We start from the raw sequence: 21,202 nt of genomic DNA on the forward strand, positions 1-21,202 counted from the left end.
ATTTTTGCCCTGTCACCCCTGGGTTAGAGCTTCCTTATGAGTAGGGACTGGGTTGAGGAAAGGAGCCCCTGACCTCTCTGCCATATGCATCAGGGAGTTTGCCTCTTCCAGTTTGAGTGGGAAAGAGAGAAGGGTGTTGGCCTGTCTCTCAGTGAGATATAAAAGCCTTGATTGGAAGCTGAAGGGAGAGAGCCTGATTCTTGGCTCTGCCCACCACGAGAGAGCTGCTGTCACTCTGAACTGGAAGGTGGGGAAAGAAGGAAGTGGGTCAGAGCTCAAAAGTCAGAAACTTTCTTTGCTGTTAACAATTTTCAAAGACTTTAGTTTTAACTTCTTAAAAAATAATCTCACCAGCTTTGCTTGTTTGGTTGGAAAGTGTGTCTACAGAGCTCCTTTTACTGCCATCCCAGAAATGGAACTCTACCTTGACTTTCTAAGCATATTTTTTGATAGAAGTTTGAGTTGGCAGTTTGTCCTTCAGTGGCTTTCTCCTGGCCTTTATCATTGTGGTCCTATAGCTAATATCTCCTCCTCCTATCCTCTATTCACTGGCTGCTGTATGTTTTCTTTGCATTGGTTTTTTTAAAATTTGACTGAGGTGGTTATTGCTATGCTTTGTGCTAAATATCTGCTTTCCTTCTGAGAATCTGAAATTTTGATACATGCTAGACAGAGGGTGCCTATGTGACCAGCCCCCAGTAAAAATCCTTGTTGCTGAGTCTCTAATGAGCTTCAGTGGTAGATAACACTTTGCATGTGTTGTGACAACTTGTTGCCAGAGGAGTGAAGCACATTCTGTGTTTTTTCCATTAAGAGAAAACCCATGTAAGCTTGCAGTTGGTTTCCCCCGGACTTGATCCCATGTGAATTATCTCTTTGCTTCTTTTGCTTAATATTCTTCCACTGTAGTAAATCATAGCTGTGAGTGGGACTGTTTGCTGAGTCCTGCGAATCCTAGTGAGTCATCAAACTTGGGGGTGGTTTTGAGTGCCCCCAACTTACCAACAGTTTTTTTCTGCTGGCCTGGTGTAATTTTAAGAGTCTGCTGAAGACTTGAAGGGGTTGATATGTGGTTTTGGGCCCTTCTGTCCGTGATCTCCTTAGATTTCTAGCCACTCTGTGAACTCCTGACTCTGCCCTCTGACACTAAAGCCTGGAAGATTCTACTTTCTGTCTAAATTCTACCAGCATTCTACCTGTAGCAGATTAGGAAGCACAGAAGTCATTGGGTTCCCTTATTTTAAGGGTCCAATTTCCTTAGTTTGGGGCTTTTGGTTTCTTTTTCTTTTAAAAAAAATTTTTATTGATTGATTTTAGAGAGACAGACAGAAACATTGTGTTCTGTTCCTGTATGTGCCCTGACCAGGGATCAAACCCACAGAGTTTGTGTATCAGAACGATGCTCTAAACTAACTAACCAAGGCATCCGGCCAGGGCTTTTATGAATTGGTTTCTTTCTAGTGCTGTCAAATAATTATGTTTATAATATTTATCTAGTTCTTGCAGTAGAACTATCTGCCTGTTTTCTTATTAGTTAACAACTGTTCTTAGTAGTTAAGGCAACTCTTCCTGTTCTTTATAGGTGAAAAACAGATCTTTTCATCTAAAAAGCTATTACTGCTTTTCTAAAGTCCACCAGAATTCTTGGATACAAGCACGGTTTTTATTTAATTTTTTTCATAGTGATGCTCTTTTGTTCCATATCTGTCCATTGTTGTAAGACCCAAACCTGAAAAAATTGACTTTCATCATTGCTTAGGGTTTCAGAGTTATCCTGGCAGCCTACTTCCACTGTTCTGGGAGGAATCTGAGGAAGTATTCGCAACCAGTGTAACTGTTGACACAGTTATTGATGATGATACAATGTGACAAATTTTTTTCTGCAGTGATTGTTTTGCAACTTTGGTCTTTTTCTCGTAAGCCAATATATTTACATGTTTTGCCCTGGTGTTATTTCTCAGGCTATTTGCTATTTTAACTGCAACAATGACAGAGTGACTCTTGCTGCCTTCTCTTACTGAGCTCTTTAACCAGTTTGGGTTTCTCCGTGGATTTTTGTCCATCCTTTTCTTTCTGTCTTCTGCAACCCTGTAGCACATTTCAGCACATTCCTGGGCCTGGAGAGATACACGACTGTGCTCTGAGGTAGGTAAAATGGGTTCAGTGTTTGGAATGATCCTTATTCATTAATTTCACTGCTTTGCAAATCATCAGAGGACTTCATAATATTGAGGAAAGCCTGGTTTTACTTGTTTCACATTTTGTTTTTTTTAGATTGAGTTGTAGAAGGAAATTCTAATAAAATGAACTTTGGTTAGTTTACTATGTCACTGGTAATTAAAGAAGGCGGTTGTGATTTGGATTTGCCAGAGTGTTACTCCACATATGATTATGGGTAACAGTGCAAAACCGTACTTAGGTAATATGGATGAGATTTTTATGCTGTTCTTCATTTTGTTTTGGTTTTAAAAGGCTTAGTAGAAATTATCTGCAATTCTATACTTCTACAAAGAGTTTTGTGTAAAATTCTTTGCATTGAAGTTCTGTAACTGGAAGCAGATAGCTGCATATAGATTTTGAGAGTGACAGTTCTTTGATACTATTTTTCAGAAAATTATATTGGTGGGAAGAGGGAGAACTCAAGAAGGTACTAAGAACCAGAAAAAAAGATTTATTTATGTATCTGTCGTGTGGTATTCCTCCCTCACCACTATAATTTTAGGAAATAATTTTAAGCATAATGTGTCAGTAAAACATTTTGTTGAATTTGGGTGATACCTTTTTTGAGGGAGATTATTTTAGCCACTCAGACTAGGAATCAGCAGGACTTTACATGTAAGCTTTCAGAGGAGGAAGAATGGGTGGGGAGCGGTCCATGTCCACAGTTTAGTCTGAAATTGATATCAGAGGCCTGTAGTCGTTTCAAATAGTTGAAAAAAATAAAATATAATATTTTATGACACATGAAAATTACAAAAATTTAATTTTAGTGTCCATAAATAGTTTGTTTTTTTAATGCCACTTCACATATGTGTTGTCTGTGGCTACTTCTGTGCTACAGTGACAGAGTTGAGTGGCTGGCAGACTGCATGACTTATGTGGCCCTTTATGTGGTATTTGCCAAACCCTGACCTAATATTTCCCCTGTCACTGCCTTCTTTCATGCCTAAACAAAGTCTGACCACTGAGCACATAGGAAACATAGCATATGCCCCCACCCTAGCTGCTGAGCTGGTTCCGTCCCTCTTTTTGTTTCCTGAGAGTGTGGCAGAACCAGTGTGGGGACTGGCTAGTGCAGTTTCCAGAGGTGTCAGCAAAGACACTCATTCTGTTTCATCAGCCCCTGCTTCACCTGTAAGGAAATGGAAGAAAGGAAAATGGGGTGCTCTGGTTTACTGTACTTCATGTTTCTGGAATGGAAATTGATTGAGAAAGAAAACTAGTACTAAGCATAGTTTTATCTTGAGACAATATTTTTACCTCTTATATTTAAAACTTTAAATTATTTCAGCCATGTAATTGTTTGCATGGAATTTCCCAGAAGTATATCTTTTACTTCAGTTGAAATACTTTCACCCTTATATATATAGCTCTTCACAAGCAGAGGAGTGTATGCATGGGAGGAGGGGGCAATTACTTTCAAAGCTTCCCATGTTATATTATGGACTATGTTACCTCACATATGCAGATATGACATTACTTATAGACTGGAGATCTATTAGGTATTGAAATCTGTCTGCTGAAAAAGACGTTTATTTACTGTTAATTCTTTTTGAACAGGAACAATGATGTGATTTAATTTTAGACTTTTCTATAATTAAGGGCTCTAATTCTCTATATCCCATGTAAATATATTGAAAAGTTTTGAGGGGTTTTTTTTGTTTGTTTTGGAGGGTTTTTTTGAGAGTAGTGGAAATGATGGAGTGGGGTATTCTCTCATTCTCTAAGTGTCTATATAGTTTTACTCAGTTAGCTTCTGTTGTTTTGGAACTAAAGATACCATTATGTCATCTGACCTAACCTATAATGCCAGAGTTTATTGTTGTTGATGATAATTGATGGGCTTAGTCCCTTGTATCTTGAATTAAAGAGCTGTATGACTGTAGTCCTCTACTTAAAAGGCGTGGAGGCACATGCTGCCATTGGGAAAGCAGGCCAGTGGTTTTATGTTAACTGGAGAGGTAACAAGAGACTCTAAATAGTTCTCCAATAACATGGGGGACATTATGTCCAATACACTTTTTTTTTATGTGAGTCATAGAAGATGGCTCTTAGGTTGACTCTTCCCTCAGTATATTAGGTAATAGAATTTGTTACAGTTATAATGTTTTATGGAAAAGTGTGAATTCATAAATTTGATATGGGATATATTGATCATTAAAATAAAAGATTAACAGCATCTTCCTTTAAAATATTAGCATAAAATTAGTTAAAACCAAGATTTGAAGATAAATAACCTAACCATTCTAGATTATTTTATTACCAGGAAAGCATTATATTTTCTGTTGACCTTTTAAATTTTAAACGAACGCTTCTAAAGGATACTTGGAATACCATCCATGTTTCCGTGGTGAGCCAGTTCCATACCTCAGAAGCCCTTCATATGTTTTTGCATTTACCACAGCCAATTTATTGCTTGAATGCCTGCTGGTAGTAATTTATGGATGACCAGGCAAAAGGCTATGGAGGAACTAGTATTGTTCTAGTTATGACTGAAAACCAGTTCACATGGTTGGGTTTAAGAGTTAAAAATAAACCCTCTTTTTGAATCACAAAAAAGTATGCTACATAATGCACATTTATATAATCTGAGCTTAAAATTTTAGCATTTATTTGGCTTAATTTCATGGAAATTACAGAAATAACAACTGTTTTGTTACTTTTCTATTTTCTGATGATTTGACTCAGAGAAGAGAAGATTGTTATTGTTTATTGTGATTTTTAGTATTTTTTATATTTTGTTATTAAGCTTGTATTTTTTAGATATTATATTTATACTTTTTCTTTTTTCCTTTTATAAACAGGTTGAAAGGATCGTTGACAAAAGGAAAAACAAGAAAGGGAAGACAGAATATTTGGTCCGGTGGAAAGGCTATGACAGTGACGATGACACTTGGGAACCAGAGCAGCATCTTGTGAACTGTGAGGAATACATTCATGATTTTAACAGACGCCACATTGAAAAGCAGAAAGAAAGCACATTAACCAGAACAAATAGGACCTCTCCCAACAATGCTAGGAAACAGATTTCCAGGTCCACCAACAGCAACTTTTCTAAGACTACTCCTAAATCACTGGTGATTGGCAAGGACCACGAGTCCAAAAACAGTCAGTTATTTGCTGCCAGTCAAAAGTTCAGGAAAAACACAACTCCATCTCTCTCAAACCGGAAGAATATGGACCTAGCAAAATCAGGTATAAAGATACTTGTGCCTAAGAGTCCTATTAAGAGCAGGACCACAGTGGACGGCTTCCAGAGTGAGAGCCCTGAGAAACTGGACTCCGTTGAGCAGGGTCAGGAGGACACGGTGGCACCAGAAGTGGCAGCCGAAAAGCCAGTCGGAGCTTTACTGGGCCCTGGTGCAGAGCGAGCTAGAATGGGGAGCAGGCCCCGAATACACCCACTAGTGCCTCAGGTGTCTGGCCCCGTGACTGCAACCATGGCCACGGGATTAGCCATTAATGGGAAAGGTGAGTGTCCAGGTGAGCAGCTCAGTGGGCATCATCTCTGTCAACGGCCAGAGACTATTAACTCAAAGGTGTGTAGGTGCTCCTTCCTTATGCCTTTGTCCTCTGGACAGCTGGGAATCTGCTGTCTGTTTGTAGCAGATGTCTACTGTAACCTGTGAGAGATTTTGCCAGCTTCTTTCTTGAATTGTGATTCTCTCAATCAGCACTGGCGAGTTCTATTTAATTTGCTGCCCACAAACTACCACCATGTTGACTTCCTTTAAACAGCGTCTCACTCTAAGTAGGTAAATGCTGGTATTTTTCTTATAGGAAGTTTTATTCCAAAGCCACCTACCTTTATACATCTTAGGCACTAAGTCTTGTGTTAAGAATGTAAGTGAATTAGTACTGATTAGAGGTCATGCTTCTTATTGTACTAACTCATTTAAATAAACAAATGCCTTTCAGTAAGGGATTACCTTATAGAGCCTTAGGGACTTGTATTTGTTTTTCTGTAAGTAGACAGCTGTTTAGATCCCATTGTCCTTTTTTCAAAGTAGGAGTTGGTTCAATGTCAGTGGTATTTTCTGTTTTATTTTACCCCTGCTTCTGGATTCTGCAGCCTTGATTGTACCATGGCCTCCCCATCTCCTAAGACAGCATACCTGGGAATTAGCATAGGCAGCTTCCTTTCCTGCACTTTCCCACACCTGTCTAGCCACCAATTTGTATAGATTCCATTAAGTGTTTCTCTGATAATAAGCCCCACTTGCCCTCCCTTACACAGGCCCTAGTGAGTTCTTACCTGCCATAGCTTTCTGATTGCTCTCCCTGCATCCTGCCTTTTGAGAGCTCCTGTCCATTCTTGAATAGGAAGGGGTACCCCAGTTGCCAATCTGATGGTATGGTACCATTGCCTCAGCAAATGTGTTCCTAGGTGTCTCTACTCATCCGTTGCCTACCTTTCTCATTCTGTCTCTCCAAGTCAGTACTCCTGCCATCCCCACTGAGGCCTCTCTGCCAGGAGCATCACACCTTCCCTGCTCCTCATTTACCTCATCAACTCTGAACTATTTTCCAGTTCCAGGTTCAGTGGTTCTTGTGTCCTTTTATCTCGTGTGCTCTCCTTGCCTTCTATGTTGCAGATTGTAGTTTTCTCCTTACCAAAAGTGTTATCTCCCTTAACTAACACTTAGTAGATCGTGTAAAATGAAACAATCCTAATTTGTTTGGGGAGCTGTTTTCCTCTAAAGAGAAATATTCAGCTAAGACATTATTCTAACCATCTTGCTGTGGTGCATCCAACAAGTTTTGGTTCAGGCCCTTTTGTAGCAGTGAAGCGGGAAGCTGAAATAAGCCCTTTGCACAGTAAATTGCCATCTTGCTAGTGATTTTTAGATACCCTCTTTACCTGTATCATGCCCCCCTTCCCTACTCCAAAAGTTTTACGTTCAGCTGTGTGAAGGAACTTGTGTGAGGTCATTTACAGAGTTGACTTTCCATATTGTGGATCTGCTTATGGATATAGTTTTCTCTTACCTTATTGTAAATGGAGGACCATAGGGGTTCAGAGGGAGAAAAGACTAGAAATCATCTAATAGCGTGCTCTATTCTACATAGAGAGTTGAGTCCCCCCTGTGTTTTTCTCAGCTTTGCTCACTGCCTCCACTAGACAAAGACATATTACTTCTTTAGTGATTTTTTAGGTCCAGGCCTGTGCTAGGCTTCAGTGTTATACACAAGGCCTGGGCCTGTGCTCGCTCTCTGAGGCAAGGGTGGAACACTACAGCCTGTGAGCCAAACCGCTGCACCACTTGTTTTTGTAGGGCCTTTATGCTAAGAATGGTTTGTACCTTTTATAATTTTTGAAAAAAAATAAGTGGAATTATATTTTATGATACTTGAAAATATAAGAAATTCAGATTTGTCTTCATAAACAAAGTTTTATTACAACAGTCATGGGCATTTGTTCATTTACAGTTTATGGCTGCTTTCCAGCCATAGGGATAGGGTTGAACAGTTTGACAGTCTGACTCTACAGAATTATGTTTGCCAACCTCTGCTCTAGGAAGTCACAGTCCTCCGGCAGTATTTTTGGGAGTAGAGTGCAAGAGGACAAAAAAGGCTTAAGAACAGTGTTTTTCAACTGCTAGTCCACAGACTGGTCTGCCACAAATTTTGTGCTGGTCCATGAAAGAGTTAACCACCCCAGTGTCATGTGGAGATTATAGACCCAATGATCTTAGTCAAATTCGATTATGCTCAGAGTGCTTTCTACCTTAGTGGTCCCTGAAATAATTCTCCTAATTTCACCAGTCCCCAAGTGTAAAGAAGTTGAAAACTACTGCTTTAGAAAAGGTGTGGTTCCCTTTGATTATCCACCAAAGTTGTATGGACCTACCTTTCATTTGGGGTGGGACACAACTTTCCAAACTTTTTTGACCCTTAAGTTTTCCACAATCTTTCTTTATGACACTTATATAGGAGGGTTGGTGGCCCTCAGCAAAAGCCTTCAGTTTTGTATATGGGAAGGGGACTGGCTTCTATTTAAATAAAGGGCCGGTGACTTTCTTGTTTACTACTCTTCCTATTTCAAAAAATGTAAATGTCCTTCACAGTGCCTTTGGTTAAAACCGCAAGGGATACGTAAGCATAATATCTTAAATTATTTTACCTTGTTCTGTGGAGTTAGGTACAGTATTTGGTGTTTGAGTAAATAACTGTTTCCAGGGCCTTCATGATGGCCTTTCTCTCCTGGTCTTGAGTCCTATATACTCGCCACTTACACAAGAGGATGCATAGAAGCCACTCAGGAAAGTTTTTAGGACAGTGGTGAATGACATCCTGGTGGCCATCATTTAAATCAGGTTTGTGTATTAAGAAAGAAAAGAACCAGCACCTCCACTGCCAGGAGCCTGCAGTTGGAGTGTCCATTCTGATGGTACAAACAAGTGATGTCTTAGACATTTTGGCCACTTGCCTTTCCTTCACCCTTCCACTTTGTAGAAAGTTTCTTTTGTAGTTCCCTCTGTTGGAGTATAAGCTCCAAGATGGGATTTTGTTTTGCCAGGGTTAAATCTTATTATGTCCATACTGGTGCCTGCACATAGTAGGTACTCGGCATATGATTGTGGAGGGTATGATTCCAGACACTAAAGACAACGTGCTCTCTAAAAACAAGGATGGTAATGAGTCTTTGTAGCCCTATCACTGGGTCACACTAAATGGGAGGGAAAAACGCTAGTGAAATGGCAAGGTGTGTGGGCCAGGAGCATGGGAACATTCCAGAAAACCTTTTACTGGTTCTCAGGGTGTAGCTTTACCGAATGAAGACATACAGTACTGAAACAGTGTTAGGTTGTTGGTCTACACTCATTTTTAGAGCAGTTGTTTGGTTTTACTTTTCATATTAATTTTAGAGCTACATAAGAAAACTAATTAGTTTTTCAAAAACTAATTGAAGGAGATAATCTTGGCATCATTGCAAAATGAACCATTTATTTAAAATATGAATCAATCGTGTGTGTGAGGGATATTGTAGCTACCGAATACAACAGATATTTAAATATCTTTTTTTTTCCCCCCAGAGACAGAGAGAGGGATAAATAGGGACAGACAGACAGGAATGGAGAGATAAGAAGCATCAATCATCAGTTTTTTGTTTTGTGTTGTGACATCTTAGTTGTTCATTGATTGCTTTCTCATATGTGCCTTGACCGCGGACCTTCAGCAGACCAAGTAACCCCCTGCTCAAGCCAGTGACCCCGGGTCCAAGCTGGTGAGCCTTTGCTCAAACCAGATGAGCCCGTGCTCAAGCTGGCGAGTTCAGGATCTCGAACCTGGGTCTTCCGCATCCCAGTCCAACGCTCTATCCACTGTGCCACCACCTGGTCAGGCTAAATATCTTAACCAAAGAGTAAATGTTTCTGGAGAATTTTAACACATGATTACTTTTACAAAATAAACATGTGTATTTAATTTTTTAACTTTTTAAGTATTATACCAAGATTTAAATGATGAATATATTGCTTTACTCAGAAATATGAGCAAATTTAAAACTTAGCTATCTTCTATTGTTCTTTGAATTACTTAATCATACAAAAGAAATAATTTCTTTTATATTTTTACTTTAAATCTTCAAACAACTCTAATATATTTGATATAGGTTGAGATATATAATTAAGGTACTTTATTAATGAAAATTATATTAATGTAGCCCTTTAGTTTTCCTTATTCTTAAGTAATAATAGAGATAAGATAGCTTTCTCCAAGAGAGAGTATGAAGATATAAACAGCATTTGTTTTTATGTACTATAAATGTGAATGTCCTATGTAATGCAGAGATTTTGAATTGGGAAATTCAAGTTTGATATGAAAGTTTTTTGTTGTTTTTTAATAAAGTCACTTAGACTTAAGGATTTTAAAAATCAAACACTGAATAGGTACCTAGTGAGAACATGCAAGCCATACCTTGGACTGCAGGCAGTATTGCGGTGGTCTTCGGGCTATTCTTTAGGAGGGGTCTGCAGCCCTTAGAGCTGCTCAGGCTGTATGCTGGCCATCTTCTCCCTTCTGGGGCCGTGGGTACTCAGAAGGGATGTGGGCACTCAGAAGTGGGTTGACATTCCATTGTACTTTCTCTCATCTTTCATGGGACATGTTTTTTTTTTTTTGTTCCAAGGCTTGTTTTTCCAGCTCTTTTCAGCTGTTTTCCAGTGACGGTATTTATGGGCAAGTGCTCCCAGGTACATTGCTTGAGGGCAATAGTTAGGCCTTTCTTTTTCTTATATTCCAGCATATCCTTGTATTTTTCTACTATAGCAAGTAGGATGATCCCCTTTTTAAATTCTGAGAAGTATTTAGCAGGTTTTAAATGTTGTTTTTCATTTTCTACTCTTGTTTCTCCTGGCTGGTAACTTACCTTACAGCCTATAGTTGCAGCACCGGGGCCACAAAGTACAGGAGCTACCCTCTTTAAACAATTGCTTTAAAAACTGGATTATCTTACTTTGTTCTTTTATGAATTCAAATATGTAATTGAACACCATTCAACAAATACAACGTGTGTGTGTGTGTGTGTGTGTGTGTGTCTGTGACAGAGAGAGAGGGACAGACAGGAAGGGAGAGAGAAGAGCTGCATCAATTCTTGTTGTGACACTTTAGTTGTTCATTGATTGCTTTTTCATATGTGCCTTGACTGGGGGTTTACAGGAGACCGAGTGACCCCTTGCTCAAGCCAGCGACCTTGAGCTCAAGCTGGCAGCCTCGGGGTTTCAAACGTGGGTCCTCCACATCCCAGTCTGACACTCTACCCATTTCGCCACTGCCTGGTCAGGCAACAAATATAACATTTAAGAAAATGCTATAAATAATCCTTAAAATAAAAACGAGGTCTACACCTTACTAGTGTTTTCCCATAATGTTAGCTGTTGGATATTAAATCAAAACCAGTGGATTTAAAAGGAAAATGATTGAGGAAGTACCTTAAACCCACCACATGTGACCATCTGCTTTCCATCCCATGAGTCTGTCAGTGGAAAGAAGCTCCAGGAAAAACTGTTCAGGGAAACTTAGCTCCTTCTGAGGAGCTAGAGTATGGATTCCTCTCAATAAGAATATGGGTCATGATCTGTTTCCCCTCTCTGATTATATTGGAAGCTGAAGTGCCATATCATCAGACTTCCTCTGGGCAGAGGTCTGTGGCCCCCTCTGCCATTTATCCTTTAGGTGCTGAAGTTGGAACTTCACCTGAAACAATGTTAAGAAATCAGGGGACTAGTGCCCAGAGGCAGTAAGGTGTCCAGCTGGACCACAACAGGAATTGCCCACTAGAAAAGAGAACATCTGAAGCTGTGCTGTGTAACTGTGTGTATGTGGACTTGATCAAAAAAGATTTCAATTTGAAACCAAAAAACATTTGTTGGCACCTCCTGTATAACATGTCCCATGCTAGAAGCTTCTACATGTTTTATCTCACAAGGAGCAAACCTGTTTACAAAAAGAAAGTTTACAGAAGCTCAGCTTGAAACAAAGTGGAATAAACCTTTGAGGAAAACAAATGGACAACCTTCTACACCCCTTTCCTAAGCATTTAATAGATAGCCCAGACAAAATTGTTCCTTTGTTCCTTTTTGAAGTGAGCTTAGTGGTTCTCGAAACAGAGAGTTGTCCCATTAGAGCCTGAGCTCTACGTCAATTCGACTTCCCAGCACAGTGAGACACTCCTGCTTACCAGCAGGGCTGACAGCCTCTTGAGACTACTCTTGAGATAGCTATGAGAATTCTACTTATCAGTCCCGAAACCAGTTGCCACTGGAAGGAAGACACAACTGACACACAACTTGGTTGCAACAATCACACAGGCAGTTTATTACTAACAAATCCAATGGCGTGCCTGGTTGCAGCTTAATGGGGACTTGTCGGTGTGCTCCTCTCGGCTGTTCTTGGTCAGAGCAGCATGGAGACAGTCCATGTTCAATGTTGGATTCTAGACGACTAACTGCACCTGGGGGCCCCTGGACTTTAGTACCCTTTTCTGGCATACTCCTTCTAACAGGTGTTAGTCTATGGTATTATCACATCAACCCACTTGTTGGTAGTTACTCCCAGGGAGCTCTTTTTATATATGATTTCACACACACACTAGCTGGGCCCTGCGCAAAAGGCATATTCTTGCCTATCATATCATCTGTACACACTAGATTAGTTCCCACCCTGAAGGGATAGCCTTATTCATTTGCCTTAATGGCTTTTAATATTGTATCCTAACTTATTTCTATATATCTTCTATATTTTTCTATATTTCTATATATTTAATTACTGTAACATTATATTACTGTAACAAGAGTGCTTTAGAGTCTAGTATAGTTTTAGGCACAGAGCCCAACAGAGAATATACTCTTATCCCGCAGTAGCCTCCTCTTAATGAGTTGGTCCCCCCAAGAATGTTTGTTTTAATTAAAGCTTACAAATGTGCTGGTATTCACCAGTCATTGAGGAAGAGTCAAGGCCTTTAAAAAGGGGTGCTTTCATTTGCCACTTGTTTGAAGAGCCCAGCCCTTTTCTTAAAGTATGGATCACTGATTGGAGTTCAGTTTTATGTGAAGCACAGCATATTGCATCATCTGCTAATTCTGCTTTGGATTTCTTAAAAATGATACTTAAAAATCTGAGAGCACAGTTCTAGAATTTTTCATTCTTCCCATTTTCCACTTCTGTTTTGGCAATGGCTTTTAATCTTAAGAGCCTTTCCAAAGTATTAGACATAATTTTCATTAAAACTTGCCATTTTATAATCATCTGTATTATCTAAAAAGATGAATTAAATATGATAAGTGCAACTGACCTAAGAAGCTTAGGGAATAAAGCCAGCCAGTTCTTTTTTTTTTTTTTTTTTTTCCCAAGAGAGAGAGGGTTAGATAGGGACAGACAGATGAGAAGCATCAATTTTTTGTTGCAGCACTGTAGTTGTTCATTGATTGCTTTCTCATATGTGCCTTGACCACGGGCCTTCAGCAGACCGAGTAACCCAGGGGTCCCCAAACTACAGGCCACGGGCACATGCAGCCCCCGCCGCACTTCAGGAAGGAGCACCTCTTTGATTGGTGGTCAGTGAGAGGAACATAGTTCCCATTGAAATACTGGTCAGTTTGTTGATTTAAATTTACTTGTTCTTCATTTTAAATATTGTATTTGTTCCCGTTTTTTTACTTTAAAATAAGATGTGTGCAGTGTGCATAGGGATTTGTTCATAGTTTTTTTAATAGTCCGGCCCTCAAACAGTCTGAGGGACAGTGAACTGGCCCCTGTGTAAAAATTTTGGGGACCCCTGGAGTAACCCCTTGCTCAAGCCAGCAACCTTGGGCTCAAGCTGGTCAGCTTTGCGCAAACCAGATGAACCTGCGCTCAAGCTGGCAACCTCAGGGTTTTTGAACCTGGGTCCTCCGCGTCCCAGTTCGATGCCCTATCCACTGCGCCACCGCCTGGTCAGGCTAAAACCAGCCAGTCCTTAATAATCATGTCCCAGAAGAAGGAAACTTTGTGGGCTCTATTGAGCCCTTGCCTGTCTGCCGAGCTCTGTACTGTGCTTATTTGGAGGAGCTTTCTTCTGTATTTCGAAGGTGTTATGGTCTGTTCAGGGATGGTTAGGACTCAGAATAGTGTTGACCCATTGAGCCACTTTAGAGCTCTTGCAGACTTTTTTTTCCTATCACACAGTGCCCAACCAGTAGCGTCAGAAGCATCTGGGACCTGTCAGAAATGCACATTTCTGGGCTCCACTCACACCTACCTGTACTGAAATCTCAGGTTGGGTCCAGCAGGCTGTTTACAAATCCTCTGGTTGGCTCTGGAGCTCACCAAGTTTAAAAACTGTCATCCCATCTATATACTGTGTTGTGTAAGTTTGTAGTTTTATAGAGTAATCTGGGAAATTAATACAAATACACTGTTAAATTTTTTTGTTACAGTATATTTTAGATTCTTATAGTTAGGTGTGTTTTGTTCCTGTTCTGTATTGAGATTGTTTGGCTTTAATGTATCTTGATTTTAAATTGTCTCTAGGCATTCCTATCCTTTTTTTTGTGGGGGGGTTGGTTTTTGTTTTCTTTTAGCAAGAGACAGACAGGCAGGAAGGGAGAGATGCGAAAAGCATCAATTCTTCATTGTGGCACCTTATTTATTCATTGATTGCTTTTTCATATGTGCCTCGATGGGGGGGGGTTGCTACAGTAGAGCGAGTAACCCCGGGCTCAAGCCAGTCACCATGGGGTCATGTCTAGGATCCCGAGCTCAAGCCGGTGACCCCGAGCTCAAGCTGGTGAGCCCGTACTCAAACCTGCGACCTCAGGGTTTCAAACCTGGATTCTCTGCGTCCCAGTCTGACTCGCTATCCACTGCGCCACCACCAGGTCAGGCACTTTAGTTGTTTGTTGATTGCTTCTCATACATGCCTTGAACAGGGGGCTCTAGATGAGCTAGTAACCCCTTGTTCAAGCCAGTGAGTGACCTTGGGCTTCAAGACTGCGACCTTTGAGCTCAAGCCAGCAACCATGGGGTCATGTCTATGATCTCTTGTTCAAGCCAGTGACCCTGCACTCAAGCTGGTAAGCCTGTGCTTACTCCAGCAATCTTGGGGTTTTGAACCTGGGTCCTCGCCTCAGTGCCCCAGGTCGACACTTCATCCATTGCTCCACCACTGGTCTGGCAGCATTTGTATTGTTTTTAATGAATATTTCAATAATTACAAAAGAATGAATGTCAGGAAAACATTACTAAATAATTAAAACATCTAAAAAAAAAGTAATCCCACCCAAGCCCCACCTTCTCCTAACAGTTTTTTTTCTCTACAAATTGGATAAACATGCATTCTGTTAAATTTGTCATTGGCCTCATACTTATGTTCTACAATTTAGGGGCTTTTGTTTTTTAAATTTTTATGATACTTTTGGGGTATTTTTTATATACATACAAATATCTATCAGTGATTTAGTGTCAGTGTTTCTCAGCAGTGGGCGCTTTGGCATTTGGGCTTGGACACGTCCCTGCATCTCTGGTCCTATCACTAAGATGCTAATAAATGGCCCCAGGCATCCCAACAAATTAGTGACTTGGTCCCACCTGCCTGAATACCCACATTCCCTCAAGGGGCCTGTGTCTGGGTGTATCTAGTAGGTGAGAAGCACCATTGTAGATCCGTAAATGAATACAGGTGACCTTTGAACAATGTGTGGGTCCATTTACATGTGGATTTTTAAAATAAATTTACTGGTATTTTATTTTGAGATTTCCTTACTACTTTAAAACAATCATATTGTTATTGCTTTATCAGTGTACGAAGCACTATAAACCTGTAAGTAAATATGAATTTATTTTTCACATCTTCTTACTTTTGATGCTTAGTGTTAGTAATACATATAATATCTACAGTGTTTTGTATCATAGAAGACAACATTGATGAAGGTATCAGCAGATGATTCATCTTGTAAACATGACATAAATGTATGGCATCTATAAATACAGTACAATACTGTAAATGTGTGTTTATTTTGTGATTTCATAACAGTTTCTTTTCTTTAGCTTTATTGTAAGAATACAGTGCACAATACATATAACATACAAAATATGTGTTAATCAACTGTTTATGTTATTGCTCAGACTTTCGTTTGACACTAGGCTATAGTCAATTTTGGGGAGGGGGGGTCCAAAGTTAGACTTGGGTTTCTAGCTGCATAGGTGTTTGGTGTTCTAAACTCCTGCATTGTCCAAGGGTCAAATCTGTACTCTGTTTGTTTTATTTTATCCAGAAATTAAATTTAAGGGGGTGGCATTGATTAATAAAGAGTACATAGGTTTCAGGTAAACATTGCTATAGCATTTGAACTGTTCTTTGTGCTGTGTGCCCGTCACCCACAGTCACATCATGTTCTGTCACTGTCTGTTGGTCCCTTTTTACTCCCCTCCCCCTATCTTCTCTCTGGTAACAATTTCACTTTTTTTGTTGGGGTTTTTTTTTTTGTTTTTTTTTTGAGAGAGAGAGAGAGAGAGAGAGACAGAGGGACAGATAGGGACAGACAGACAGGAAGGGAGAGAGATGAGAAGCATCAATTCTTTATTGCAGCACCTTAGTTGTTTATTGATTGCTTTCTCATATGTGCCTTGACCAGGGGGCTACAGTGGAGCAAGTGACCCCTTGCTCAAGCCAGAGACCTTTGGACTCAAACCAGAGACCATGGAAGTCATATCTATGATTCCACGCTCAAGCCAGCAACCCTGCGCTAAAGCTGATGAGCTTGTGCTCAAGCCAGCGACCTCAGGGTTTTGAACCTGTGTCCTCTGCATCCCAGTTTGATGCTCTGTCCACTGCGCCCCCACCTGATCAGGCTAACAATTTCATTTTTTTTTCCCTGAAGTGAGAAGTGGGGAGGCGGAGAGACAGACTCCCCTTTGCGCCCCACTGGCATCCACTTGGCATGCCCACTAGGGGCCTCTGCCCAATCTGGGGCCTTGCTCGGTCACAACCCTTGCCATTCTAGCACCTGAGGCGGAGGCGGTGGAGCCATCCTCAGCATCTGTGCCAACTTTGCTCCAGTGGAGCCTTAACTGCAGGAGGGGAAGAGAGAAATAGAGAGGAACGAGAGGGGGAAGGGTGGTAAAGCAGATGGGCACTTCTCCTGTGTGCCCTGACTGGGAATCAAACCTGGGATGTCTACACACTGGCAAACACTCTACCGCTGAAGCAACTGGCCAGTCTAACAGGTATGGGATGGTATCTCACTGTATTTCTGATTTCTATTTCTCTAATAGTGAAGATGAGCATCTTTTCAAATACCTGTTTGTTGTTCATGTTTTAATGAGAGAACTCTGTTCAGGTTCTCTCCCCATTTTTTAATTGGATTGTTTGCTTATTTGTTTTTGAGCTTTGTGCATTCTTTATATATTTTGGATATTAACCTCATATCAGAGTTGTTGTTTGTGAATATCATCTCCAGTGTGGTTGGCTGTAAGATTGTGAGTGCCCGTAAATGGGCGTTTTTTTATTTAAGTGAGGAACAGGGAGGCAGACAGACTCATGCATACACCCCCACCAAGATCTACCAAGAAAGCCCCCTATGAGGTGATGCTCTCTGCCCATCTGGGATCCTTGCTCCATTGCTTGAAAACCGAGCTATTTTAGTGTCTGAGGCAAGGCCATGGAGCTATCCTCAGCGCCCCGGGCCAACTGACTTCAACTAAGCCAAGGCTGCGGGAGGGGGAGAGAGAAATAGAGAAAGAGAAGGTAGAGGAGAAAGGTTGGAGAAGCAGATAGGCACTTTTCTAGTGTGCCCTGATAGCGAATTGAACCTGGGACATCCACAAAACAGACCAACACTACCACTGAGATAACCGGCCAGGGCCTGTTTACCTATTCTTAATCAACTTTTAAATGTCTGTCAGATGAGAAGGTAGCAAAAGGTTAATTTTAAAACATTGAAATTTTATTTTCACAGCCTATATTTGTCTGTTTGCATTTAGTTTTCTGTTAATTCCCTTTATATATCCCTTATTTTGGGAGGTGGGTAACTTTTTCCAAATATGAAGACTTGAGAATGTACATGTCATCATTAGTCAGGGACCACATTAAATCTTCATGTGTGAGCTGTGGTGTGCAAACTTTAAAGGGAGCATTTTAGAAAACGTCACTGACACTTTGTCGTCCTGGCCCCCACCGAAGAACTGAATTTTATACCAGAAGTCAGAAGTAATAGGGCATCTGATTTCTGTCTTAAGGGATTTATAAGAATTTAATGAGAACACCTCAAATTAATTTGCATAACTTTGTGGTTCTTGCTTAGTCTTGACCATACCAAAGTGTATTTTATTGCCATATTTCCCTAGGTATAAGATGCTCCCATGTACTCAATATAAGATGCACCATAAGTTTAGGGCCCAAAATTTGAAAAAAATATATATATTACATAAAGTTATTGAACTCAAGTTCTGTGTTTTTTTAAGTTTAAGAGTTCCTTTATTTTATTTTTTTGTTATATAGATTCTAGTGTTGCCCCAAATGCATTCCCCCGCCTCCTTATTTCCTACAACATGTCCCTTGCCCCCCTCCCTACAGCGCCCTCCACCCTTCCCTACAGGTTTATCCCATCCTATCATCCCCTTTCCCTCTGTCCTCTTTTCCTCTGCTCCCTTTGATCCCTCCTCTGTCTCAATTCTGTTCCTCAGTTCTCATTGTTCCTTGGATTCCTCAAATGAGCGAGGTCATATGATATTTTTCTTTCTCTGCCTGGCTTATTTCATTAAACTTAATAGTTTCCAGGTCCATCCATGTTGTTGCAAAAGGTTATGTTTCCTTCTTTACATGGCCCCATAGTATTCAATTGTATACATGTACCACTGCTTTTTAATCCACTTGTTCATTGACGGACCTCTTGGGCTGTTTCGAGATCTTCCCTATTGTGAACAATGCTGCCATAAACATGGGGGTGCATTTCTTTTTTTCAGTCAGTGATATGGTGTTCTTGGGATATATTCCTAAAAGTGGTATAGCTGGGTCAAAAGGCAGATCTATTTTTAATTATTTGAGGAATCTCCATACTGTTTTCCACAGTGGCTGCACCAGTCTGCATTCCCACCAGCAGTGCAGGAGGGTTCCCTTTTCTCCACATCCTCACCACCACCTATCCTGTGCTGTTTTGTTAATGAGCACCATTCTGACTGGTGTGAGGTGGTATCTCATTGTGGTTTTAATTTGCATTCCTTAATGATTAGTGATGTTGAATATTTTTTCATCTCTATTGGCCATCTGTATGTCCTCTTTGGAGAAATGTCTGTTCATTTCTTGTGCCCATTTTAGGATTGGATTGTTTGTCTTTGTGTTGTTTTACAAGTTCTTTATAAATTTTGGTTATTAACTCTTTGTCAGACGTATTGTCGAATATATTCTCCCATTGTGTGGTTTGTCTTTTTATTCTGTTCATATTGCCTTTAGCTGTACAAAACCTTTTTAGTTTGATATAGTACCATTTGTTTATCCTGTCTTTTATTTCACTTGCCCGTGGAGATTAATTGGCAAATACGTTGCTGTGAGAGATGTTGGTGAGCTTACTGCCTATGTTTTCTTCTAAGATGCTTATGGTTTCACGACTTACATTTAAGTCTTTTATCTATTTTGAGTTTATTTTTGTGAATGGTATAAGTTGGTAGTCTAGTTTCACTTTTTTGCAGGTAGCTGTCCAATTTTCCCAACACCATTTGTTAAAGAGACTGTCTTTGCTCCATTGTATGCTCTTACCTCCTTTGTCAAATATCAGTTGTCCATAAAGATGTGGGTTTATTTCTGGGTTCTTTGTTTTGTACATTGATGTATATGCCTGTTCTTATGCCAGTAACAAGCTGTTTCGAGTACAGTGACCTTGTAGTATATCAGGAAGTGTAATACGTCCCACTTTATTCTTTTTTTTTTTTTTCAAGATTACTAAGGCTATTTGTGTTCTTTATTGGTTCCATATAAATTTTTGGTATATATGTTCTATATCTTTGAAATATGTCATTGGTATTTTAATTGGTATTGCATTGAATTTATAAATTGCATTGGGTAGTATAGACATTTTGATGATGTTTATTCTTCCTAACCATGAGTGTGATATATGCTTCCACTTGCTTGATTTCTTTTATCAATGTTTTGTAATTTTCCAAGTAAAGTCTTTAATCTCCTTGGTTAAATTTATTCCTAGGTACTGTTTTTTTGTTGTTGTTGTTGCAATAGTGAAGGGGATTGTTTCCTTAATTTCTCTTTCTCACAGTTCATTGCTGGTGTATAAAAATGTCTCTGATTTCTGTGTATTGATTTTATACCCTGCCACTTTGCTGAATTCATTTATCAGGTTAGGTAGTTTTTTGACTGAGACTTTAGGTTTTCTATGTACAATATCATATCATCTGCAAATACTGATAGTTTTACTTTTTATTTTTCAAATTGGATGCCTTTTATTTCTTCTTCTTGTCTGATTGCTGTGGCTAGGACTTCCAGGACTATGTTGAATAAGAGTGGTGAAAGGGGGCATCCCTGCCTTGTTCCTCATCTTAAGGGGATTGCTTTAAATTTTTGTCCATTGAGTATGATGTTGGCTGTGGGTTTGTCACAGATGGCCTTTATCATGTTGAGGTATGTTCCCTGTATTCCCAATTTGCTGAGAGTTTTGATCATGAATGGGTGCTGGATTTTATCAAATGCTTTTTCTGCATCTATTGAAATTATCATGTGGTTTTTGTTCTTCCTTTTGTTTATGTGATGAATCACATTGATTGATTTATGAATATTGTACCATTCTTCCTCCTCTGAATGAATCCCACTTGACTGATGTATGATTTTTTTTCATGTATTGCTGGATCCGGTTTGCTAATATTTTGTTGAGGATTTTTGCATCTAAGTTCATCAAGGATATTGGCCTATAATTTTCTTTATTTGTGTTGTCTTTGCCTGGTTTTGGAATCAGAATTATGCGTGCCTCATAAAAGGAGCTTGGAAGTCTTTCTTCCTCTTGAATTTTTTGAAATAGCTTGAGAAGTATAGGAGTTCTTCTTTGAATACTTGGTAGAATTTCCCTGTGAAGCCATCAGCCCAGCGGTTTTGTTTGTTGAGAGTTTTTTGATAACTCTTTCGATCTCATTTGTTGTAATCAGTCTGTTTAGGTTTTCTGCTTCTTCCAGATTGATTTTTGAAAGATTATATTTTTCAAGGAATTAGTCCATTTCACCTAGGTTGTCTAATTTTTTCGCATACAGTTCTTCATAGTATTTTTTTTACAATATTTTGTATTTCAATTGTGTCGGTTATTTTTCTCTACTCTCATTTCTAATTTTACTTATTTGAGTCCTCTCTCTTTTTTTATTGGTGAGTCTGGTTAAAGGTTCATCGATCTTGTTTACCCTTTTAAAGAACCAGCTCTTGGTTTCATTGATCCTCTGTATGTTTCTTTAGCTTCTATGTCATTTATTTCTGCTCTGATCTTTATTATTTCCTTCTTTCTACTTCCTCTGG

The 21,202-nt window shown here is 39.7% G+C and overlaps 1 protein-coding gene across 4 annotated transcripts in view; it reads left to right on the plus strand.

Annotated features, from left to right (window-relative positions):
• Nucleotides 1-21,202, plus strand: part of CDYL (chromodomain Y like) — a 230,297-nt gene that overhangs the window by 105,125 nt on the left and 103,970 nt on the right. The window contains exon 2 of one of the 4 annotated variants that reach the window (XM_066268399.1): nt 5,025-5,703. The exons of 1 other annotated variant lie outside the window; for it this stretch is intronic. In XM_066268399.1, coding sequence (XP_066124496.1) covers nt 5,025-5,703 — 679 coding nt within the window. The remainder of the gene's footprint in view (nt 1-5,024; nt 5,704-21,202) is intronic. 2 more of the 4 variants (XM_066268400.1, XM_066268401.1) reach the window with 2 other exon arrangements.

This window comes from Saccopteryx bilineata, chromosome 3 (genome assembly GCF_036850765.1).
Source record: "Saccopteryx bilineata isolate mSacBil1 chromosome 3, mSacBil1_pri_phased_curated, whole genome shotgun sequence".
In the NCBI taxonomy this organism is placed as follows: Eukaryota; Metazoa; Chordata; class Mammalia; order Chiroptera; family Emballonuridae; genus Saccopteryx; species Saccopteryx bilineata.